The 27,205-nt window shown below is 31.2% G+C and overlaps 1 protein-coding gene and 1 long non-coding RNA gene across 3 annotated transcripts; one reads left to right on the top strand and one right to left on the bottom strand.

The window, feature by feature from the left end:
- Positions 1–698: 698 nt before the first annotated feature.
- LOC133691561 (uncharacterized) lies at positions 699–3,804 on the top strand. Of its 2 annotated transcripts, XR_009841708.1 has the most exons (6): positions 702–1,036; positions 1,460–1,541; positions 2,266–2,540; positions 2,861–3,011; positions 3,167–3,289; positions 3,421–3,804. It is a non-coding gene; the product is annotated as an uncharacterized LOC133691561 (long non-coding RNA). The 2 variants fall into 2 exon arrangements; XR_009841707.1 differs by having other exon boundaries at positions 699–1,036; positions 2,266–3,011.
- Positions 3,805–16,021: 12,217 nt separating this feature from the next.
- Positions 16,022–17,470, bottom strand: LOC133692953 (protein FANTASTIC FOUR 2). The gene has a single exon (XM_062114138.1). It carries the CDS (start codon positions 17,127–17,129, stop codon positions 16,227–16,229), a length of 903 nt encoding a protein of 300 aa, XP_061970122.1. The 5' UTR covers positions 17,130–17,470; the 3' UTR covers positions 16,022–16,226.
- Positions 17,471–27,205: the final 9,735 nt, after the last annotated feature.

Below are 27,205 nucleotides of genomic sequence, written 5' to 3'. Positions count from 1 at the left end.
CCACTGATGCATACGAGAACTGTCGCGTGGCAGGTGCAACGGTTCCCCGTGAGTACCTCCCCAACATTGCCGATAGCAACCCGAGATTTTACACTGGGTTGGATATAAAAACAAAATATACGGGCGCTGATCTGATTCGATTGATTGCGCCCCAACAATATGCCCAAGAAGACAAAGCGAGTCCTGATTTTAACGGACGCGCGAGATAACTTTGAAATCTCAAATGCCTAGAAGAATCGAAAGTTATAATGATAAAATAAACTTATTCCTTAAACTTTATTTTTTAAAATTTAAATATTTTAAAATTATTTTTTAATGAAAAACAAACCTTTTATTTAATTCTTTATCACTGTTAATCTTTTTTAAAATCACATATTTTCAAAATGCGTATTGTATTTTTAAAATATTATTTGTAATCAAAATTAATGAAAGAATTTATTTTTAGTTAAAAATATTTAAATAAAAAACAATTTCAATTTAAATCAAAATTTTAAAAAGTTTTGGTCATTTTAAATCTTTAGCTAGAGGATTTATATATATATATATATATCAATACAATATATTAAAATTATTAAAGAAATATTAAAAAATACATTAACTTAAAACATTTTTTTAAGACAAATTAATTTTCAAAAAATATTTAAAAATGAAAGCTATCTCCTCCCAGTAGACCAGTGTCCAAGCATAAAATGAATATTTTTTAAAAAAGAATAGTGAATATAAATTACAAATTCTCAGATCTTATTACTCTTTTCTTTATTGATTTTTTTTCCCGATTCCCTCGTTTTCCATTGTCTCTCTCTATTGTTTTTTATTCTTAAAATGATTCAAAGCCAGGCGAAATTCTGCGGCCACCGGCGGGAAGACAGGCGTTACAGTTGTAGTCGTCGGAGACCGTGCAACAGAAAAATCGAGTTTGATTGCGGCAGCATCCACCGAATCTTTCCAGGAAAACGTATCTCCTTCCACCCACTCGCCTTCCCGCTGATTTCATCACCGATCGCGTTCCTATCACTATCATCGACACTTCTGCTAGGTAAGCATTTATGTTAAAGCTCGAAGAGCAGAGGAAAGCTAACTGAAGAATTGAAGCAAGCTGAAATGATTATATTAACTTACGCGTGTGATTTTCCGTTGACGCTAACTCGTTTGAGTAGTTTTTGGCTTGAGGAATTTCGTCGATTATAGGCATTTTCTTTCTTTTTTACAATCTTGAAAATTTGATGTAGTGATATGTGTGAGTATACATATATACAGTCGATTTCCTATGAATTTCCGTCACGCGCGCGCACACACATATATTTGCTACCTGCGTTTGAATTGGAAGCAAGGATTTCTTATTATCATTCTCCAATCTGCTTCTTTTCAAGTTTCCTAGGATCTCGCAAATTGCTCTATTGGGGTTTCTTCTGTTTATATAGTACTTTTTGTAATTGTGTTGTTCATTTATATATTTCAGTCCTTGGGTTGAGGCTCCTTACAAGGATGCTGCAGAGAGAACCACAATGGGAAATTTGACTCTCGATGGGTTTCTTTCCGAGGTTTGCTCTGCTACTACTATTTCTCTAGTTGCTGCTGATTCTTGGTGGCTTCATCACATTTCAACATGTTATACCATCTGACAACAGCATTTTCTGGACCACCTTAAACAATTTACTTTCTTGCATATGTCCTGTTTCTATTTCTTTCACTGTTTGGTGGTGGTGAAGATACAGTGCGCTGGGACATCAAAAATCAGGCTTCTGAAAAGACCTAAACATAGACTGATTATGGATATGTTTGGGGGCTCACACAAGATGATACTAATGAATCCATAGTGATGATGTTCTTATAACTTAGTAGAAAAACTTGGTGCCAATATTCTGTGGAAGTTGTGTAGTGCTTGTTCAAAAGAAGTTGTTAACTTGGCTATTTTATTATGATGAAAGCTTTGCTGGTGTTTCTCCAATTTGTCTGGGAGAAGTAGGCCTATCTTTTTATGTTGCATCAGAGTTGTTTTGTTATAATTTTTCACCACCTTCATTGATTCCCTAAAATAAAAAATTGATCCATGTGTTACTGTTTCTCTCTTTCTGCATCTTTTTTCTCCTTTTCTTTCTCATTTGTGTGTTTTTAGAAAATAACATCCTCACTCCGCTACAAAATGGAAGACTTATTATAAATACTTGTCTGCATCCATTTTATACCTGGTAACTTTAAAGTATGTTATTTTTAATCTTGTTGAGCTATCTGTCAAATTTATTTCTATCGAACATTTGCTTGCAGCGGGCTCCTATGACCATTCTGGATCCACGAGCTAGTTGTAAATGCAAATTATTTTTCAATGTGTTTATATCATCTGATATCAAGGAGGATGTGCTGGGTCACCTTCATCAAGGTGTCTTACACTTGAGCTGTATGGTCCTCTTTTTCATGCAGTTGTCCTTGCAGAGGGATAAGGAGACTCATATTTTGCGAGAGATACCTGAAGATAGTGAAAAAATTGCAATCCAATAAAGAATCTCTGGCATCCTTTGATGTTGCTGTGCTTGCTTGTGACAGTTAAGTTTGACTGATGATATTAAGCAAGTTTGACTTCCTTGTATATATTGGTAGTCAAGTAGCCAGTTGATGATCTCATTTATCACCATATATTATGTCTGTCACAATTAAATGTACTTCGATTGGTGCATGCTATCTTCGTTTTACCAAATTCTTTAACTTTTGCCTCTGAGCCTGCCTGTGCACATACCTTTTAAGTGTATGAATGGTGTTCGATTTTTCTTTTAAGGATTAGAAATATACTATTGGAAATAGTTTCTCCTTTTGTACTTGTTAAATATATAGATATCATGGCATGACAAATGATTCCTATTTCCAGTTCGGATGAATATTCATGGAAAAGGTCAAGTGAACTTCTTGTAGAGGTTGCTAGGCACGGAGAGGAAAGTGGTCACGAGGTGCCTAGTCTCATTGTTGCTGCAAAGGATGCCTTGGATCCGCATCCAATGAGTGTGCAAAATTCAGTGAGGGTATGCTTTTTGTCATTGAAACCTCATCTTTTGCACACTCAATTTTCTGAAATTTGATACCACAAATAAAATTTTGTATCTTCGCGCACATATTGCCTATCCCTTTTATCATTTTTAAGATATGCTTGTGGTGATAACTTCCAATTCATCTTCAGGTTTGCCAAGAGTTAGGATTTTAAGCGCAGCTGAATGGGATTTGAACATTCCTGAAACTGTAGCTGGGAGGAGACGCAAGCAGTTCCGCTGGCTTGTCAACCACTCCCTTCTGCTTATGTCAGGTTTTGCCTCCCACTCCCACTGGAAAAAAAAATCTCACTACACGGATGCATGAACACCGATGACACTAATTTCATGGTTTACATGTCTGCGTGAATTATCTCAACTGTTTTAGTATGTTTTAAATTTGCAGTGGTCGTAGCTTTTGGTGTTGTTGGAAGGGCAGCACTGCGTGCCTACAATCCTTTCAATCACATTGCAGCCAATCCCCTTATAATTCATGTTCTGATTTTTTCCTATTTATAACTTTGGCGAGCCACAAGCATTTTCCCGTTTGCTAGGCTCTGTTGAAGTCCTCCCGATTATGGAGCCTGCCACCTTCGGTCCGATCACCCATTGAATATAAATTGAATCCAAAAGGTCGAAAATCAGCTCGTTCATGCGCACTTTCCCTATGGATGTGTGAAGAGCATAGCTGTCTTACCCTATCCCAGATCCTTGGGCAAATGGTTCAACTACTTAGATCCTATTTATTTTTGGATTTTAAAAGTTCTTTTGAAAAAAAAATATTTTTTTATTTGCTTCAAGTTATTTTTTTATATATATTTTCGGATCATTTTGATGTATTGATGTTAAAAATAAATTTTAAAAAATAATAATAAAATATTATTTTGACGTATTTCAAAGCAAAAAATATTTTGAAAAATAATCGGTAGATGATATAAATAATAATTAAAATAAATATAAAAATTCTAAAATTTTCTTAAATAATAATAACTAAAAAAATAGCTGTATGAAACGTTAGATTGGCTAAAAGACAATTATATTAAAGGTGATAGATAGGAAAAATTATCAATGATACAAACATTAAAAAGTTATGAATGTGGTTCTTTCTCTATGCCGTTCAATGACCTAAATTGAAAATCTTTCATTTGAACTTCAATTATTTCAAATTATAAATTAGACAAATAAGTTGTAAAATGTTTTTTGAAATAGGAAAAAAATAAATTAACAGCGTGTGAAATGTTCTTTTGAAAAATATATTTCAAATTTTCATGTGAAAAATAAAAATAAGTATTGGAAAATATTTTCCAATTCGTTCTTTAATAGTGTTAATTTAGAGAAAGATTTTATCCTCGTGAATGAAAAAGATAATATTTTATTTAATGCTTCTAACTCTTAATACACTATCATTTAACAATGTTAATTTCCACCACCCCACAATTGTCGGCTACACCGCCACCAGCCATCATAACCATCTCCATTTTGTTACCAATATAATAATAATAATAATGATAATAATAATTATTATCAATGCTACTGTATATCCAATATCCAATGGCCAAACACAGGCTTTCATGGAGGCATTTGAGTTGTTACAGTGGCTTCTGAGTTTGTTTTTTAGTTGCATGTCTTAATATTTTGTTTCATTTTATATTTGTGTAAATTTGGTTTTTATTTTTTTTAATTATTATTTGCTTTGTTTTATATTTTTTTATTAAAACTTTCTTTTTTAATTTTATCCCTTGGTATCTTATTGATTGAGATTTTATTAACCAGGAATTTAGTTTTATAATTTTTTTAGTTTTATCTTTCATGAGATAATTATGACCTCAGAACTTGGGTTTCGGGTTTGAAAAGTTAATTTGAATTGACTTAGATTTTTTTTAGATCATTTCTTACAATTGATTTTTTTTTGTATTTTTTTATAGGTTTATCTTAATTTTATGTGATGGATCACATGTTAATCTAGGTTGAATCAAATTAATTTTATTTTTTTTAATTTTTTCTACTGATATACATTTTTATTATATTATTAAATTAATTAAAATTATTAAATCTAATAAAATCAATAATTTTACTCTTGAATTTTTTATTTCTATAAAAATATTATTATTACCTGGTTTTTTTATATTAAATTTATTTTTATCGGCCATAAAAAGAGCTAGTAATGCAGTCTTGAAATATAAGGAAAGCAGTAAAGTGGCATCATGGAGCTCTGACAATACTTCCGAGGAGAAGTGTGATTGTGTTTGTTGTTTAAAATATTTTTTATTAAAAAATATATTAAAATAATATTTTTATATTTTTTAAAAATTATTTTTAATATTAGTAAATTAAAATAATTTTAAAACAATAAAAAATATTAATTTAAAATTAATTTATTTCAAAAATACTTTTAAAATATAAAAACAAATATAACCTTTGTCATCATCAAGAAGCTGTTACATATGAAGGTTTTTTTTCGTAGAAAAAGAGACTTAACATTGGACAAGGATTTCTCTTAGATGATATTTAAGTTATGTTTGGTTTTTGTTTTAAAATAAAATAAAAATACATTTAGTTGAAGAGGTAGAGTTAAGAATAAAAAAAAAATTTAAAAAAAAAAATTTTGACAATAAATTTCTGTATTTTTAAAACAAAAGGTATAGGAAATGTGTTTTCTTTATTTCTATATGTTTTATCCCAAAATAATATCTAAATGCTATTTAAAAACTCAAATTCTTCTCAAGCTCTCTTTTAGAGGAGACAGTCTATTTAACACCTTGCTCATCACTTATCATTTCATCCCCGAAACTTACAAATTTAAGATAATGGCAAAAAAATAATATAGAAAATCACAGATTAAGTGTTCGCTATTGTTATTAAATTAATTGCATTTCGTCCAAAAAAGAACTTGAAATCACAATTCAAATGAATAACTTTTATTTTAGGTACACTTGAATTTGAAAAGACAGCTTCATTTCAAATTTGAAAGAATTGGTATTGGTATTGGTATTGGCATTGGCTACAAGGTTTGGTGGCTGAAGCCTGAAGGCAGAGGCGAAGTAGCCACGGGACCTGGTGCACCCCAAAATTTTGAAAATTTCTAATTTGACCCTTGTATTAAAAGGTTTCCCAATTGCTATTTTATGCCTTTTCTTTATTATCTTATTTTGAATTTGGACTATTTTATGTTCTTGCCTCTTCTTTTTTCCAGTAACTACATAGTGCTAGCAGAGGAGCAGACAAAGTGTCACTTGATCTGACTCGTTTGAATAGCTAAAGCAGAGTGTGTAAAGAGAGTTGTGATAAAATTGAAGTAGTTTAGAAATTAGATTTCGACTGTTTCAGGACAAGGTTTGGCATACTCCTAAACCCAGTTATAATTTAAATTTATTTAGATTAATTATTTTTTAAAAAAAAACTAAAATGATATTGTTTTGTAAAAAAAGAAACTCTTAATCATACTAAATTTTAATAAGATAATGAAACAATTAACCAATCAACCAAATTAAACCAAGTTAACTCTAAATTAAACCGAGTTGCTCAGAGAAGGTTGCACCAGGTTCCAGGACAAGCCCTGGCAGGCCTGGTTTAATAACTGTGTTCGAGCAGGAGCGTTGGCCAATGCTCCGTGGTTAGTATCAAAGAATTAACTCCTAACAAAAGCTTGATATGTTAGTGAATATTGTTAATAAAAATGGACAGGCCTTTTCACCGGCGACGACACCTAGCTAGCTGACAACAGTAATTATTTGTCACTACACCCCTTGATTGAACTCTTCATTAGCATCATTCATGGTAGCATCGCAGTCACTTGGAATCACATGACGCAGACTCATGCAGATACGGATATTCGAGACGTGTTTGTCTTCAATTATATGAATACTACTGAGAAAAAGAAAGCAGAGCTATGACCAGCTAGGGTGAAAGGATATCCCCTCTAAGAGATTCGATGAAATTAATGAGCGTCTCGTGATGTGAAGGGGTTGGATTCTTGGACATCATGACGGACGACTGTCTGTGATTGTGTTCCGAATAATATTTTCAAAAAAATTGAATTATTTTTATTTTTAAATCGTTTTAATAAACCAATATTAAAATTATTTTTTAAAAAATATCCATGTACCCTAATAAAGAGTTGAAGAAGATCTCGCTTTCCATTGACGTGATTCATCACTCCCAAGAACGACATTGATCCCGGAATCTTCACCAGTGTCTCAGTCTATATGTCTTGCTTGAGGACAATGCTTTTGACTCTCATGCGTGCATTAATCATGGCAAATATATTTGTCTGCACACTCCACCTTACCAATTTATACAAGAGACAGGAGCATATGCATAAAACATAGGCTATAGGCACTCTGGGTTAATATATATATGTTTGCGTAATAATATGTATTAACATATTCACTTCTCGGAACTCAAGCAAGTGCTGGGCCTGTTGGTTCACGTTTAAGCAAAATCATGACTCAACCTATGTCCCTTGTCGTTTGGTAATATTCCTGGAGATTAAACAAATATTTGAATGTTCCTCGAGAAATTCAGATCACAAGAGAAAATTTTTATTGTGTGACAAGGAAAATAAAAAACTTATGGTACATGTCTGCAGAAACTAAGATTTCATATGTTTTTGAAACAAATGAAAAATCCAAATAATTACATGAAGTGGGTCTATATTCAAAAACATGCATGATGATATAACAATCCATCAATAAATAAATCAATAGTTGTGTTAACAAATATATTCATTCAATGTTCAACATATTAACTTGGGAATTTAACATATTAAAAAAAAAAAACTGAAAGAAAAAGGGATTTTACTATATCACCAGAATAGTATTTTTTTTTTATTCTTTCTATGTTTTTTTTTCCCAATTACATCCTTTAATATTAAATTTACTAAGGATTGAGTCTTATAATTTTGTTCAATTTACTTTTTATAAGGTCATCCTAGTTTTATGACTTGGACCGTGGGTTTTAATTTTTTTTATTAATTTTTTTCTCAAATTCACCCTTTAACATTGGGTTGATTTGAAATTAGACTTCGTAATTTGTTTCGTTTTGTTTTCTACGAGATTATCCTTATCTTATAACTCAAATCACGAGTTTGGCGGGTTAACTCAATTTGACTGATGTTGTTTTTTATGTATTTTTTCAATTTCATCTTTTAACACTGGGTTGATTGAGAATTGAACTTCATAATTTGTTTCAGTGTGCTTTATATTAGGTTATTATGGTCTCATAGTCCAGGTTGTGAGTTTAATATATTAACCTGGGTTGACTCAAGTCAATCTTCTTTTTATCTTTTTAAAATTGATTTTTTTCAATCATTCTTCAACATTCAATTTGTTAAAAACTAAACTTCATAACTTGTTTTGATTTCCTTTCAATGAAGTTATTATTGTCTTACGACCCAACGTACAGATTGACATGTTAACTCAGGTTAATCAAAATAGATTAAATATGTTTCTGTCTCAATATTTATAAGAAAATCTCATTTTGAATATTGATTTTCAGTCAAACTATGTTTTTGTCAGTTATATAGGTTATTTCTGGACTCATCAAGTCGATCGAGTCTTATCAAATTAATCCCCACACAACTTAATTTTTTTTTTTACTAGAAACAACATCAACAATGTCAAAATATTTTTTTTAATTTTTTTATAAATTAATCCAACTTGTAGTATAGTAAGTACATGTAAAATATCTAGTTAATATTTAAAGATACAGTGATAATAATTTTAAAATTGATTTAATGATTCTTATGCTAGAAGATCTATATATTGAGATGAACATGCTAATGTATCTTGCAATGTAAACCAAGCCGATCTTATTATCATAATTAATTACAATAATGAGATTCAATATAATTAACATCCAATCAAACTGTTCTAGTTCATGTCAATTCATGTCAACCCCTGAAATGATTACTTAGGTTAGCCAACACCTTAACATATACTGTATCCAAAAGTTTTTTTTTTTTTTTTTAAAGGTAAAAACCTAAAGAGTATACCCAAAAGCTTGTACCATATAGACAAGAACCCTAATTCTAGGAGGGTAACTTGCTAAGCGGGTGGGAAACATGGAACGGCTAGGATTCCCCCACCATAATTGATAATTGGTCCTAATTTTCATAAAACCTACGTCGTGATAGCGGCCCCACGACAAAAAATCTATGGGAAGACATTCCCCTTTTTTTTCTTTTTTCTTTTTTTGCTGGGAACAACTGGTGAAGACATCCTCAGATGGGAAGTGTGAGTTTCTGTACCAAAGTTTAGGGTTCTCAATAAACAGAAATTAGGGAGTAATATATGGTTTGAGTGAGAGATGACAAGGAATCTCAGGAGAACCGAAAGACAAGACAAGACTAGATCGGAGAATCTTTCAAGGTTTGTGAATTGTGGGCCCTGCTTCGATACTTTCATGGATCCTCTTAACCCCTAGCATGTCAGCCATCACAGAAAAAGCCCATAATTTAGCTTTTTCACCGGTTTGGGAATACAGTAATAATTATTTTTTAAAATATTTATTTTAAAATATAAGTTAAAATAATAAATTTTAACTTTTGATTTGATGGTAATATATTAAAATAATTTAAAAATAAAATTCAAAATTAAAAAAATTAAAATCTTATAAAAAAAGCTTTCCAACAGTAAAAAAAAATGGGGCCAAATCCCTCCACCGCCACCGCCTTAAATAAAAACCTAGAGCAGGAATCGTAATTAAATAAAAATAAAAACCTTGGCACCCTTAAATTAATAAAAAATCCAAAACATTTTCTTGGATACAATTCATAATTACCGTTGATTAAGTAATGCACCCCACAGACATGTTCGTGTTCAAACTTTGAAATATTTGGGCTTCGCCATGCAAAGGTCAATAATTAAGATTCCAGGGGACAATGCATAACGTGTTTTTAAATGTGACGTTGAAAAGATAAGCACCGGCGAACTCTTCGAAAGGATTCGGTTGAAACCGACCATGTCCATGACACTGTTTTTTTAAAATGTTTTTTTATTTTTTTTATCTAAAAAAAAATATTATTAGTTGTTCTTTCATGTTTTTTTTATATTTCTAACGCGTTGTGTTAAAAAAATATATAAAAAATTAAAATAAAAAATATTTTTTATATAAAAAGTTATCATATACGGCATTATCAAATAATTTATTTGCTTTACTATTATTATTTTTTTTCTTTACCACTCAATTTTCAAAATGATCATGATTGCAAATGTTCCCCATTTCTTTTTAGATTTTTTTTATATATATAGAAGTGGGAGAAATTAAACTTTAAAGAATTCTGATATTTTTATAATTGTTCAATGAATTTTGAAATTTTTTTTATTTATTAACGTAGATGTTTAGGCCAGTTTATGTGCACCTCGACTAATCTTACGGGTCTTGAAGTTAACGATTATGTAAACCTCTTGTAGTTTTGAAGGGACTCAAACTCGTGACCATTAAAAAGCAAACTCAAGACCTGACCAGTTAAGTTACCTCTTAGAGTTAACTTTATATTTAAAACAATTAAAAATTGGCTAATGATTTGAGTTAAGTTCTATGTAAAAGATATGAGAACTTTTAATACCCAAATTAGCAAATATGTAAGCAAGACGCTTTGTTTTAAAGTAAAAAAAAAAAAAAGTCTAAAGTGCAGGTTTGAGTGGCCCAGTATAGCAAGGCTTGTTTCAACAAAACTCAGACGATATACGTGAGACATGTAAACCTGAGGCAGATCCTCATGTCTAGGCAGTAGGCAGGAATTTTTTTTTAATAAGATATAAATGACTTGTCATTCATCTTTTTTTAATGAAAAAAAAAAATAGATAGATGTCGTTTATTGTCTAAAAAATAATATTGCTAACTTGAACTCAGACCCACGCACTAAATTTTTTTTTGAATTTTTTTATTTTTATTTAATATTTTTTAGTATTTTTATATTATTTTGATATATGGATATCAAAAATAATTTTTTAAAAATAAAAAAATATTATTTTAATAAATTTTTAAATAAAAAACATTTTAAAAATAACTCCAATAACAACCGGCAACCTTAGACTTTGACATGGGCTAACCACATGAGCTACGGAGCAAAAAAGCTAAGATGGTATATATATATCAACTTATTTCACTCTTCAAATATGTTATAAAATTGAACCCATGCCATTTAATTGTTTTATTAATTATTATATATTTATGATAAAGTCCAATTAAATAGTCATGGTATATGATTAATTAGAAGACTCGTTGAATTTTGAAATTAGGTTATTTTAAGCGTGCTAAATTGCATGCCTTATCAATTAACATATATTTTGTGCTTTTTTTTCTTCGTATTTTTGGAATTTGAATCATGGGATCTCGTCTTATTTCTCACAAACTCATTAATTGGGACCTTTTTTAAGCAACAGTACCGTATTTCCACCTTTCTTTTGGGCCACACGCGCGCGCGCGCGCCCATATGAAACATATTCGCATTTAACTTTTCTAATGAGTGATTTCAAAATATTAGTGACGTGGGGACAACTTTCATCAAACCGAGCAAGACTTCTTAGCTTCAACCAATGAGCATATTCTATGCTTGAGGCAAGCAGATCTTCAATCAAATTTATGATATTCTCGATCCTCGCTAATAATCCAGATTGATTTGATCAATGAAAGATCAGAAACTGGATTAGATTGATGACATGGGTGTGATCCAACAACTATAAAGCATCCCATATTAATCTAAAGAATGAGGATACAACACACACACACACACACACAACTTTCTGAATTTGCAAATCAAATGCTTAATTTAATTTTTATTAAATAAATAGAGGTGATGAAATTCAAGTTTATACTATTTTGTGGTTAATTTTTATTAAATAAATGAGAATGATAAGATCCGAACCCGTAGTTGGTTAGTCATTAAAACACTAATACCATGTCAAATAATCATCTCAACATAATAGTTTAAACTGTTAGATAATATCCCAAGATATATATAATTTATATTATTCTCTAACACACCTCTTCAAGTGAAAGTTTTTTCGAGCTTGAAAGTTGTACATACTCATACTATCTTGTGTTTAATTTTTTTATATATAAATAAATAAATGTGATAAGATTCAAACTCGTGACCGCTTGTTCATTAAAGTTCTTTTGAGTTTAAAATTTGCACATATCTATACTACTTTATGTTTAATTTTTTATATATAAATAAATAGGAATGATGAGATTAAAACTCGTGACTATTTGGTTATTATAGTATATAAAATACTAAAATATGATTTATATTATTTTCTAATAAAAAAATTAAAAATTAATTAACACTTAATTAAGTATAGGTTGAAAACCTGTCTTGGCTCGACTGATCTAACCGCGATGAGTATGTTAAGTTTTGTGCTGTCGCTTTGTAGGGTCTGTGGTGTTTCTGGTGTCCAAGGTTGGGTGGACAGAGTGGTGGGGTTTGCATTCTATTAAAAACACTACTAGTAATTTCTTATGTTTGTTGGCCATCATGACATTAATACACACAACAAATTAAAAATAGTTTTCCACTTCGATCATTCCTCTGTAAGCCTATCACTAACCATACGTGCATTTCATTATTATGATCATGTACATAGCTCGTCAGTGGTCACCTTTTCTCCCCAGCCAATGAACTCCATCTCTTTCCTAAATCTTTGGACTCTAACACACACCCACTCTTCCTCTCCCCCCCCTCCCCCTCCTGAATTAAAAAGTGGAAAGGGAAAGTCAACCACTACTACATACTCAGAATGAAGTAAAAAAAACACTACAAAAAGTTTCAATTTTCGATTCAAATTAACGAAAGACTACCTCCACCATCATGCACTACGCTTCTCGAATCCTCAAAAGGTTGTTTTTTATATTATTATTTTGAATCCAAACTTGATACATAATTATTTTAGTTTGTTTTTTACGTTATTAGTTTTGGATTCAAATTTTTAAAACTTTTTTTTTTTAAATGAATGCAACAGTACTTCAAGTGTGTGTGTGTGTGGCTGTCCTGACCTGATGTGAGAGAATTTTCTCGCAATATATATATATATATATATATATATATATATATATATATATATACAGAGCTCGTACAAAAATAGCTTGATGAAAAAATAAAGAAGACAATAATAAGTGGTTTTCTCGTACCAACTTGCATGAGTCTCATTATATGGTATTGACCACTGACTGGTGATGAAGAGACTGATATTTACATGATGACATGAAGAAGCAAGAAATGGTGCTTTACACAGATACTCAACTCGGACACTTTCTTCAAAGTCAACGCACCTTCCAAGTCCAATGTTAGTAGAAATTATAAGTATATCCACTCTCATTTTGTAGAAACTTTAATATCCCCCATCAATTGTATGATCCGCATTTACTCCTTTCACTCCAATCTACGTACGAAGCATATATACTATTGATCAAGATCAACATTAATGTTTTTTTTTTGTTTTTTTATCAATTGTTTGTATTTAATTTGCTTGCTTAGCCAGAGGATTGATCCGGCATAATTATCCGTTAACATCAACATAATCAGATATAAATTAAATTAAGTTTGGTTGGGTCAATTTGAATGAATCAATTAGATTTAAGTATCCATTCAACTTACAAATTGATCGTGATAGGTTTGGATTGAGATTATCCTCTTCAATCCTTTGTGTTGGATTCAACAACTATGCTTCGTTGTAAACCACCGATCGATGTGTGGTGTCGGCCTAGATAGCCGCATCAATTGGAGCACGTGAAGTGCTGAAACGAGTCATGGACACACATTAATTTGGGTAGCACAAACAAACAAACATAAATTGACTAAGCAGTTAACTGGCATGAGCTAGCAAGTGGCATAAAGACGATAATGTTGTCTCCAATGCTGTTAGACTGTTCGAACAAAATACCAGAATATTAAAAGGTGGAAAAAAGATTGCAAGATCGAATAATGAGAAAATAGAGGGATTTGCGTATTAGAAATGTCGCCTGTGAACTACTATTAGCGTATTAGAAATGTCGCCTGTGAACTACCCAATTCGAAGGCTCTATTTTTTCAAGGCTATGCAAGCCCTAAAATTGAGGACAGTGATATAAAATGAGATGAGATGAGAATAAAAGATAGTTTTGGTATAAGTGATACGTATGTTTATTTTTTATAGGAGAAAGAAGAGTGATAAAAGAGAGAGATCAGATCAGTAGTGGTCGTTTTAAGAAAGCTGTTTTTTTTTTTTTAATAGTAATGTCCACTCTTTATTGCAACAAATAATAAAATGGTTTGACATCTTATTTATTTACTTTTGTATTATTTATAAGAAATAAATATCGTTTAAAAATCAATTTTCAACGCTCAAAACGATTGTAAATGGTCACAAATATGTTGTTAAGTAAATTTTAAAGTGGGAACTTGTGAAGATGCTAGATATAAAGCGTAAGTACTGCGTATAAGTTATTGGTGGGTGGGAGCAATTAAATTGTAATTGGTTTTTATATGCAAGCATCTTTTGGGATATATACTTCATGTGATCACGAAAAAAAGTGGAGACATGCTCATTGCCTCGGAGATATTTATTACTATTTTGTGCATGGCATGAGATCGATGGTGAGGGAATATGTGCCTAAACAAAAGATCAGAAGGTTCCTGAAGCACATGATCGATGTTATGATCGATGGATGTGCTTCTTTTATTGACAATTCTCCATTCCCTGAACTAACCACAGCACCACCATGAAAAAACCTTAACGAATGGATACCCTAACTCCACGACTGCACAATGGACAGCACTGCCTTCCTGCCCTCCTCTTTTAGGGCATGCTACCCTTTCCCGATCGCCTGGCCCATGCAGCCAACCATTTATTAGAACTTTCAATTCTTCTCTGGCTACCCATCGATCCACCATTTTATTTATTATTATTATTATTATTAATAAAATGAATGTTCGTACTATTTATATGTTAATTTCATCGTTTTTAAAATTAACAACCATATAAATTTTTAATAATTTTAAAATTTATAAGATTTTGAATTGATAATATTTAAAAAATAAACCTAGAGCTATATCTATTAGGGTTTGACTATTCTATCCTTGTTTTGCATGTCTGATATCTTAAAGTGCTCCTGTAAATACGAGGAAACGTATGAAGCCGGTGTGTAAGAGCCCGTTTGGGAACGAGGTTGCGGCTGCGTTTCCAAAAAATTTGAATTTTTTTTTTTGCTAAAATTTAATATGGTTTGTATGTTTTGGATCGTTTTGATGTGCTGATGTCAAAAATAATTTTTAAAAAATGAAAAAACATCGTTAGCATGTATTTTAACATGAAAAATTATTTAAAAAGCACCCGCAACCACACTACCTAGCACGCTCTAAATCGGTGATACATTCACCAAGGCATGCATGTTATCACCTGGAGAAAAGCAAATAAGAGCACATGGATGATCATGTGTGTGTCGACGTGTTGCTTCTCTTTATCGGGACCTCTAGTCTTCTTGATAGTTACCAGGCATTCGTACTTTAGCCGTACACCTCAACTTGCAATCTGTTTACCGTTGGAGCATCCGAATTACCAAAATGCCACCATCAACATTAGATTGAACATCGATTTTAAAAGAATTAAAACCAATTTATCATTATAACTAGGGCATCTCCTATGGTAAAAGCCATTTGAAAAGGCCAAATTAGCATTATGACATCTTGAATAGTATAATTTAGCTTCTATTTTTCTCATGCGGCATTCCCATGAAAAATGATATTTTAGTATTCTTTTAGCTATTCTCTTGAAGGTTAAAAAAACAGTAAAAGATCATTTATTTTAACAGTTATTGTTTATGTTTTTTATATGACTCTCGCATTAGAGATGTTTTTATATTTTTAATTGAAATAATTTTATTTTTAAATATAAAATTTTCAAGTAAATTTATTAGAATCAATTTCATGATTTGAAAATGATTATAATCACTTTATATATATATATATATATATATATATATATATATATATATATTAAAATTATGAAAAGAAACAACCAGCTGGGGACTGAGGAGGAAGATTAATTCCAATATAATTAACGATATTAACTGCCATAAACATGTTTTACAAGATCCAAGGGTTCAATACCAAAACTTGTAATTAATCGCTGGTGAAAGTTAATTAAATACTAGCTAGCAGCGGTAATGGTGGTGGTAACAGTAGTAGCTAGTAGAATATGTAGTGAACAAATCATTCGTGAAACCAAGAGAGATCTAAGTGGCCACCCAAAATGGCTCCCAATTAAGTAAGCCTTCGTTGCTACTCCCACTTTGCTTGCACCTGCCTGGTCTAGCCAATTTCCCCATCCCCATTTCACCCCCAACATTTCCATTAAAACCCTCCAACTCCTCTCCGCAAATATCACCACCACCACCAGCTTCATCATCTCCACTTTGATCATCACCACCGTCATCTTGAACAACAACTTCCTCACCATATTCTGCTTCTGCTTCTTGCACTTCATTGTCGAAGTTATTAGGAGAGCTGTCCTTCATCAAATGTAGCCGAAGCCGGCCATCGGTTCTCTCTGCATGTAAATGAACGTGGCAAGAAGAGACGGTTACTGCTTCCAAGACTAGCCTTCCACCTTCTCGGTGAGGCCTCACTCGAACATTGTTGGAGCCACTAATCGAGCTCAAAGGAGGTGGGAAGCTAACACTTCGACTCGTTGTTCTTGTTTCGCGCAATTTTGGTGCTGCCCTAGTCTCATGATCCACGTTTTCTAATGACAGGAAAGCCATCCCATCTCTGCTTTCGCTCCCCTCGCTACCAGTTTCACTCCCCAGGCCCTCGGTGCACATTTCTAAGCTCTTTTCGCTGAGCATAGAAGAAGAGCTCTTAAAATTTGGAGGGACATAGACTTTGTCGTTCTCTTCTGTGGTGGTTTGAGAGGTATTGTTAGCAATAGACTGGAGGAAACTCCAGCCACCCGTGTCAGCATTTTTGTTGCTTTCCAAGTCACGGTCTGAGTTAGTGACAAAAGGCTTGCAAATTGTTGAAGAGCGAGAAATGTTGGATTTGGATGGAGCCAATTTGAGCCTCAAAACACGTGGTTCGACGAGGTAGACCGGCTCTAGGCATGATTGGAGGCCTGGACAATAACTTGAGGAGGACATTTTTCACAACTGAAATGTGGAAGGTCGAAAACAGAGGGAATCAACGAGCCTAAACAGGGGAGGAACAGGGGAGGCTTCTTTTTTATTGAAATTGTAGGAGTTTGGAGGTTATGGGATCAAGGCAGTGAGATTGAGATGAAAGAGATGTTTTCAAACAGAACCTGTTGTTCGGTTTTGGTAGGATTGCAGATTATCTTAGGGACTTGTGCAGCAAGAGAGAAAGAAGCAATTAGGACTTGGGAGTAATCGGATAAGAGAAATGAAGGGGGGAAGGCATAAATTTATAGAAGGAAGTGGAAAGGGCAGCACCACCAGAGTTCTTTTATTTTTATGACATTTCTTATATAATTTATGTGAGTATGTCAATAATAAACCTTACCTATGTAATATATATATATATATATATATATATATATATATATATATATATATTTTTTTTTTTTTTTGAGTTCTCGAGTTTTCAATCAAGAGTCATGGGAATCGGTTTATTAAGTGACTACTTTCGGTTTGTCTAACCTAAAGTCTTTGATATCGAATTCTTCATATTAAAGAAATAAATTTATCAATAGAAAAAACACGTTGACAATAGTAAGTGAGTTTGTTTTTTTGGAATGTAATACCTTCTGCTTTATCATGCGTTTAAAAAAAATTAAAAAATTATTAAATTGATATTCTTTTAGTATTTTTTTATGATTTTAATGTGTTAATATAAAAAATTTTAAAAAAAATATTTTAATATTTTTTCAAACAAAAAATATTTTTTAAAAAAATACTACATCACAGTACCAAACCCATTACAAAAAAGAGAACAACTTTTTATGCCCACCGGAATTATTCAGTCTTCTAATCTACTTCATGGTGGAAAGTAAAAGGGAAAGAGGGCGGAAAACTGAACCCAGTTGATAATAAGCGTAAAACTCTACACTGAGGATAAAAAGAATTGAATTATTTCTTGTAAAATAAAAGGGTAAACTCTACATATATATATATATATATATATATATATATATATATATATATATATATATTTGAAGTATTCCAAAATTCCTATTCCTCTCCGGAAAGAAAAATTAAAGAAAGAACATAAAATATGTCTGATGTACCTTAAAAACTATTTGACTTAGAAAAAAAATTACTAGCGGGATTCTAGATGCTAATTGCCTGGATTGGAGAGAAAACATTAGGCTTTCCTTCCAAATTAGCGATTAAACAAAAAATGCAGGACACGCTCTCGTATTTTATAAGTAGGGATTCCTTTACTTTTTTCGCTTTTGAATATTTTTAAAAATACATTAATGATTATTTTTTAAATATTTTTTATTTTAAAATATATTAAAATAATATTTTTTTATTTTTTAAAATTATTTTTAATATCAACACAACAAAATAATATAAAAAAATTAATTTAAAGTAAAAAAAAAATTTAATAAAAAAATATACCTTCTTATTTTATTATGAGTTGATACCTTAGGGTCAAAACCTAGTCTGAGTATGTGGAGTACCTGTAGAATTCAAAGCTACGCACTGAATTTAAGGGCGGGCTAATTTGTCCCTATACAGCCACTAACTCTTGATCATCCGCAACTTAGTTACTGTAGTTTTTATTTTATTTATGTAGGTCCCTCAATCAATTTATTATTTTTTTTCAAAATCACAGTGCAAAAGTTAAGGAGGTTTCAACAATTATATAATTCTCTGCCTGCCACCCATGAGCTGTTGTTTCCTTTATGTTATGTATAAGACTATACTTCAGACTGTCATTGATACTTTTTAGACTTTGTGTTTCTTTATATCTGAAATATATCGTATGGATAATATTTATATCCATTGATGTTAAATTAATTAAAAGAAAATACCCAAAATAAATATGATCACCTACTTGATTTCACAACTATTACAAAAAAATTTACTCATATACAATCCAAAATTGCTGTCACTGTCACCGTTGATCCTTTCCATGAATCTTTTCTTTCAAGATTCTTAGTTGATATTTTGATTGTTGGGTGTTGAGATTTCTTAATGACATGATATTAGCATATTTTGAATGTTAATTTTATTTTTCAAGCTATTTTATATTTTTACAAAAAACTAATTTTATTTTGGTTTTTTAATTTTTAAATATGTTGGCGAATCACATGCTCATACAAGCATGGATTTTTTTAGATGGGTTCTCGAGAGCAAGCTAATAAATCACTCGAGGACCTTAATATAAAAATTAAAAATTAAGGGATGGAATTTTCATTCTAAAATGTTCAGGGGGCATCCAACCAACTAACCACTTGAAAAAACCACGGGTGGAATTTCACTTGACTTTTTCTTTATTAATGTTGGTGTTCGGATCAGTTTGCGCGTATTTTAATTAAATTCACGGATCCTGAAGTTAATAATCATATAAGCCTCTAATAACTATCTTATTAGCAACCACAATACTCAAATCTGATACCACAGAAGAAAAAAATATTTTAATCCTAAATTTTTATTATTGAATCACCTACTATATGGTTGGAATTTTACTTGACTTGAGAACACAGGTAGACGCGGCTTTTTGTTGTTATTTTCATCTTTTTATTTTTTTTATTTTTGATAACCGATCCATATGAGCTATTCTCGGTGGAATAAATCATGAGTTAGTACCTATAGTTTGGTAAAATTAATTAATTAGGTCTTGCAGTTTAAGAAACTGTATAATTTATTCCTTGAATCAATCCCTTTTTTTTATTTAAGAAAATAGAAAAAGAAAAGAAAAGTCAGCAAGATAGAAAACTTTGATTAGAAAAAGAAAGGAAAAAAAATAATAAATTGAGAAGATTCGCTCCTAGCCGAAGACTTTTTAATTATCTTTAATAATGCAAAAAACGAATAAATTATATTGATAAAATACAAAATTCAAACTATGATGAACACTTTTGGTGTGCAGATATTGAATTCTAAATCTATTACCACGCATCACACAACAAAAAGGCATATATGTTCCATCTTTTAATGTAAAAAAAGAAAATTATTCATAAAACTGTAAAAACAAAGGATCATCTAAATTGTAAAATGTCGTTAACATAATGTAAGAACATGGTTACTAGGTATATTTGAAGCCAAAGGTTTATTTATTTTTTAAGTTAAAACTTTGTTAGAATTTATCTTCAATTTAATATGAAACATTAATATGATTTAAATAAATTATAAGTGAATAAAAAATTGATCTAAAAAAACTCTTGGCTGGTATGTTTTGGTGAAATCCAAAACTTTCTAAAAGCTTTTATTCCAAATAAAAAAGAAACTGTTTTCTTAGTATTTATAAAGTGAGAGGTTGGAAGATTTAAATTGGGCTTAATTGGCACCCAAGTTTTTAGTGGAAAGAGATCTTAAGTAAAGTGAGTTTTGAGCTTAAATTCACACGCACACTTGTTGATGTTTGGGTTCAGGTTCATTGTAAAATAATCCTTTCAGCTGCAAAATATTATTTTTTGCCAACTAAAATTTAGACTTAGGCTGGCACATGAAGAATTATTCATATTTTTTCCGGTCCATGAAATGAGGAAAATAATCAGTTTTTCTAGAACTCTTTCAAGGTTACATGAGTAGATTTTTAAGTTCAAATGTCACATGATTTAAATAAAAAAAAATTCATGTTTAATTATGGTTTATTATAGGTAATCAAAGCTATTAATAGGGGAAGTTCATTAGTCTTTGGTTCCTAAAATTCTCTATAAAAAGAGGCTGAAGTAGAGTGTTTGAGGTTGGTTAAATCTACATTGTTTTAACATAATTTGACACTCTTCACCTTATTTTCCAGCATTGTGTTATGGTTTTAAACTTTTGCTATTCCTCTTAAAATTTCTTTTAATTTAGAGCTTAGGTTCAATCCTTTTAGAAATATTATTGGACAATATTTCATTGGTTTGTTGGATCTTTGTTGAAATCTTGAAAGACTTATTGAAAAAAGTTATATTGCTTGCACCAAATAACTAGCAATAAAGCTTTAAGAATAAATGATTGATTATTGACAACAACAAAGATTGATCATTTTAGACAATTATGCCTTTCTTCGTGTCCTCTTCCATGTGGAGTGGCACGTGTCAGTTTTGATGGTTCAATTTGTTATTGGTGGGCTTTTTTTCTTTCTATTGCCCTAAAAATTACAATTTGATCCTTTTTGTAATTGGTATTTCAACTCCAATCCTTATTTTTTTATTTTTTATTTTTGTTCTTGGCTCTTTTATAGAAATTTTATTTTTTTTCAATTTCATCTTTCAATTATATTTTACCAAATATTATATTTTTCAATTTGGTCCTTATTATTTTAATTTCTATTTTTTTCTTTAGCCCTTTTCTAAAAGTTTTGTTGGTTTTTAATTTCATCTTTCAATCCAAATTGATGGTATTATGTTTTTCAATTTGGTCCTCTTTTTTTTAAAAAAATTTCTCGGTCATTTTGTAAAAGTTATTATTCTTCTCAATTTCACTCTTCATTCAATTTTTTTTTGTTTTTTATGTCAATTTTGATTCTCGTTCTTTTATTTTTTTGGATCCTTTTTCTAAATTGATTTTTCTTTTCGATTTCACCCTCTAATCAAATATAAATTTTATTTTATATTTTAATTTTGATCATCATTCTTTTAATTGTTATTTATCTAGTTCTTTTGTATAATTAAAGTAATTTTTTTAATTTTATCTTTTAATATTGATTAATTAAAAATTAAAGTTTTTTCATATACGATTGTTCTAGTATAATCATAAGCTAAAGAGTATTAAATTCACTATTTTATTCAATTTCTTAACTTTTAAGTCTAGATTTTGAAATGCAAAACTTGCGCCTGTCATGCAAAAAATCAATGATTAAGCAGCCCATCTGTATTTATCCACTGCATCGAGATAAAACAACCGTCCATTCTATAAAAAGTAAGGAGTAGGGTTCACTTTTCCAATAGAACAAGGGATGTTTATGCAAACATCCACCATGAAAACAGAAATTAAAAGAAAAGAAAAATAAAACCAGAGAGACCTAATTAAGAAGACAATGATCCTTTTCGGCTACTTGATAACCGGAATATTATATTACGACCGACCGACCGAGAAGAACCCATTGGCAGAGATTAAACACTAAACTAATCCTACCTTTAAATGTCTTGGAAGTCAAGCGGTCTCCCAACTTTTATTTCAATAATTACAATTAATCATGATGCTTTTGCTTAAAATGCAAAACCTTACTACTCTGTCATATCATATTAAACAAATTAACGTGCAAATGTACCTTTCTCTGCATTGGCCAATTCTTTGCCTGTCTAATCAGATGCTAAAGACTGTACGGACATGCATGTTTACTTCTAAACAATTCAAGTTTTTTTATAAGCACAAAGATTTTCCTTAAAGCAGATAATCTCCCACTGATCTCATCTTGTCATTTTGCTTTTATTTAAACCGGATCCTAAATACGTCACAGGTCTTAATTAATTTTTCTTTTAGACATCACAAGTGTGTTTTTCAAAAAAAAAAAAAAAAAACAAAAACTAATAACTCAAGTTATAATTTTAACTAACCAATTAGCCAAGGGAAACCTAATTAAAACCCATTTATTTTTCCAATTTTTTTAAAAGAAATAATGTCATTCTTACATTTTTTACATTTTCTTTTAGACATCACAAGGTATTGATTATTGATTGCATTCTTTCAATTTCTTAAGAACTAGATAATCTCTAAAGAATTGAGCTTTTACATTGTATCTTCTCTTGGGTGATTATTGAATATTTGAGTTTGTAATAAAAAAAATTGTCAAAGTGTAAGTGATATTTAAAATCACTTAGGATTTAATGAGAGTTTTAGATAAAGTTTACGAGTACAGGTTAGAATCTTGAGTTTTTAAAAAGATTCAGTTATAAAAGGTGAAGCCTCACCCATAAAAAAGATTATGATCAGTAATACTAGTGTAAATAAAAAAAAATATTAAACTAGATTTAAGAGCAAGTATAGTTTATCATAACAATAGCATTTTAAATATTTTAGATGTTCAAGGAAAATCTAAAGCTCATACATTTTAAAATTATAAGCATGCAATATTATATGCCATAGCAAACTTGTAAACAATGCAAAACATATAAAGATCCTAGTATGCATACTAAGTATATATCCAATATAGCATAAGATATTGAAATACAATCTTAGCATGCATTTTAATGTATTAGATTAAACAAAATAAAAGAGGAGTAGTTGTTGAAACACTTTAAAATAGATTAGGCTTTGTTGTTGTCAGTAATGAATTTTTTGTTCTTAAGACTTCATTGTTTCTCACTTGATGCAAAAGATGTTTGTAATAAATTTCTCAAGATTCCAACAACATTTTGTTTAGATGCACTTCTAAACAAAGTTTATAAATCAAAGATAATGTAACTCAAATATCTCTAAGCAATTTTGAACTTAAACTCTAGATTTAGGAGGAAAATAAAGCTTAAAATAGAGAAAAAAACACTTAAAATTAAGGTGAGGAGGAGTATGTAAAATCTAAAAACTCATGCAGAAAACTTTTCTTATATTCCCTTTTTACAATGAATTTTAGAACCAAAACTAATAAGAGTTAATTTTGATTAATATTAGAATGAATTTCATTCATAATTAGTTTTGATTACCCACCATAAAACCAGAATTAAACCTGACAATTTAGTTTTAAAGAGTTGCAAAAATTATCCAAAAACTATCCGGATTATGAATAGTTAGTTATTGAAAAAACTAAAGAAGCTGGCCAGACTTAATCCATGGACTAGAAAAATTCATTCTTCATGAACCAAATCCAAGTCTAAAATTAAGTTGACAAAAAATAATACCATGTAGTCCAAAAAGTTATTTTACAGTAAACATAGGCCCAACCTAAATTTTGAGCACGAGTCGAGTCGTGCATGCACACGCGTGTGATTTTAAGCTTCAAGCTTACCATGTTTAGGTCCTCTACCCTTTAAAAACTTGATTGTCTATGTTAACTTCTCACATTCTCATTAAATAAACAACTAGGAAAGCTTCTTTTTTTTTGGAACATGGGATATAGCTTTCAGGAGGTTATAGGTTTCTCCAAAACATATCAACTAATAGTTCTTTAAGATTAATTTCTCATCTATCCATAATTTATTTAAATCATATTAATATTTCATATTAGAGAGTTTATGTTGTAGATTAAATTCCAATAAAATTTTAACTATAAAAATGAGTGAACTCCAAATTTATTTTGGCTTCAAATATGCTCATTGCTATGTTTTACATAAATTTTTCTAGCAAGTAGAAGCCCAAACTTCCTGTTCGGAGAGTGAAATGGGCACCTAGTTTTAAGCCATTATAAAATTTTGTGTGCATCTCTTTTTCTATATATCTTTAACTTTATTTATGTTTAGATTGTAATTGTGATTGTGTGTTTCTGTTAAAATTAGCTTAAAAAGGTTTGGTGTGGATTGAGCTTATGTTTGATTTAAAAGAGGAAAAAGTTACTCATAATTTTAAAAAACTCCTAAATCCACTCCTATTATGTGTCATAGAGCTACATTATGTTGGACTAGATGAGTTGGTGAAAGCTTTTTAGTTAGTGCAAAAGATTTAATGTTCAAATCCTACTTTAAACAATTTGATTTTTTCAAAGAAAATTTTTTGACCCAAAAGAATCTTAATTAGATCGATCAACTTAACTAGGTTTTCATGTGATAGTTTGGATTTAACCGAGTCAATATTTGACTGGTCTAATTACAAACTTGGTCTGAATTAAGTTCTAAATCAATGATTTTCTAAGTAAATATGTCTAGTTAGATCAAATTTGATAACTATGATTGCAATTATGTTCGCATGAGTAGCATTAATGATAAGTATCAACTAATATAGTCCTGCCAAATACCAAATCAGATTTCCCCCAAGGTTTTAAAACGGACAGTCAAAGTATACTCCCACTGCAAATAAACTAATCTTTCCTTTGAAAGCATTTCTTGAATTCTCTAGAATACTTTTTTCTTCAAAGGTTGGATGGATCATAGAACATGGGAAATGATCCAATAATGCCAGAATACCCATTACCACAAGTAGAATGGGTGGACAATGATAATAAAGCTAGAAATTTTAACGAAGATGCCTCAGAATTCAAAACCTTAATTAAGACAGCACTAGCCCCCTTGCTTGCCACTAAATTTGAGTCTAACATGAAATGCGGCTCAGTGAGATCGCAAACCCGAGTATGCCTTTTTCATTAGCGAAAGACAGGCATTGCAGATCGAAGAGATAAGATAGATTGTGTCTAACCTCCCCAGTAACGTAGGCTCAAGGCAAATGGATATGACAGTCAATGGGATTATGATAAAAATCCATCCTCGATCAGAGAGACAACAAAAATCGAATCCTAAGCATGCAGCAAGGACACGTATAGTTTACATATACTCTTTCTAATAAAGGAATTGTTTGCGAGAGCTCCGATCTTTTGTGTTTGGTCCTTGTAGTGTAGATATATTTTCCCATGAAAAGCCAGAACCTCCGATTGTTGCAGCGTGTAAACTTGGCTACTCCTTTTTCCATGTTAAGAAAAGTGATAATGACCGACTCCATGAGTTTTGATTAATGTGCTTGTTACAAAGAGACATATGTAATGGACACGTAGAAATGATCACATAATGCTAGATTTTTGTCACCCTCATCAAACAAAATGATCAAATGTCATCATGAAGACCATAATAAAGAACTTAATAAAGCTGAGGCTATGGGATAGCCAGGTTTAATCCTTCAGTGTTTGTATAAATATGACGATTATTCTGTGATATTCTTGTTAAATCCTCCACTATGCACTGTTGAGATAATGAACCACGCATGCTTTTTTCTTCTTTTTTGAGTAAACCAGCTCTTTGAATCGAGCAATTAAAAGCAGTTTCCAATGGACCAAGGCTAGATACCAAACCTATTAGCATGAACGAGGGAATCTTAGTAGTATATATTCATTGGCGGTCCTAAACAAAGCCTTTATCGCTCTCTGAATCCAAGAAAAGGTGTCCATGTGCTAGGCCTAGCAGTGAGGTAGACCAAAGAATATGTGCCGTTCACACACTCTCTCTCAGCCCCAGCCATCAAATTTGCTTTCGCTATCAATCTTTGTATGCTTTTGTTTTAGATTGGCCGAAGTAAAGGATCGACCCTAAAGGCAAAAGGGCGTCTAAAGTCATGATGTCTGGCTATCGCCTTGGTCCCAGATGCACGAAAGCCCTAATCCCCTGATTGTTTATTTAACTTTGTTAAATATGCATGGCTATTTGTCAATCGCTGCTTCAATAAGATCTTTACAAAGAAAGACGATGAGGAATCAAAATTCATGGCGTAATTAAAAAAGGGTGCGCACTCTCTCATACCTTTTGACCATTATAGTAGTATTTGCTTTTTCGTCCTTCTAGTGATCATGCTACTGTCCCTTGATGATTTTCAAAAAGAACCACGCAAAGCTTGCAGATATGTCACGAAATCACTGGTTGCTGCATTTGTTAATAAAAAAGATCACAACAAGAATCCGACGACAAACTTTATGGATGGTCGGCATTTAGATATTGTTGTGGTGAGAAGCTGATGCTGAGATTTCTCAACCCAAGCAAGCAGGGCGTTTAGATATTTAACAAAAGGGTAAAAAATCTGAGCTTAGCCAAGCTCTTGAGGAAAATTATGGTCCATGAACAAAACTAAACAACATAGAACAAACTATGATAAATACCCATTGCTCTATATGGAAAATACGGCAATGCTTTTGATACCTGAAAAAATTTCGTCAGGTATGGTTAATGCACCTCACCTCAATCAAGGTGTTAGTAAGGGCACAAACAAAGAATCTGTCTCTTGTTTTCGTGTTCACCGAGTTAGGGAAGGGCAGCTAGCTGCTGGTCTGACTTTGACAAGCCGACACGCATTCTCGATGCATTGCATCAGATAAATGATCAGCTCGATATAGATTCCACAACTTTTATTCAATTGATAATCATTAAACTGAAGTCATCATTAGCATGGATTCGCTAAACAGTGTTTTTATTCGTACTATAATAGCTTTGCACTTGCTTCAAAAAAAAAAAAACTGAGGGAAAACTGGCAGG

Source organism: Populus nigra, chromosome 4 (genome assembly GCF_951802175.1).
Source record: "Populus nigra chromosome 4, ddPopNigr1.1, whole genome shotgun sequence".
NCBI lineage: Eukaryota > Viridiplantae > Streptophyta > Magnoliopsida > Malpighiales > Salicaceae > Populus > Populus nigra.
Note: the sequence above shows the minus strand (reverse complement) of the source record. Positions and strands in the feature narration are given on the sequence as shown.

Excerpts from the sequence above, each read along its gene's own strand:
- LOC133692953 (XM_062114138.1), bottom strand. The coding sequence starts at position 17,129 with ATGTCCTCCTCAAGTTATTGTCCAGGCCTCCAATCATGCCTAGAGCCG.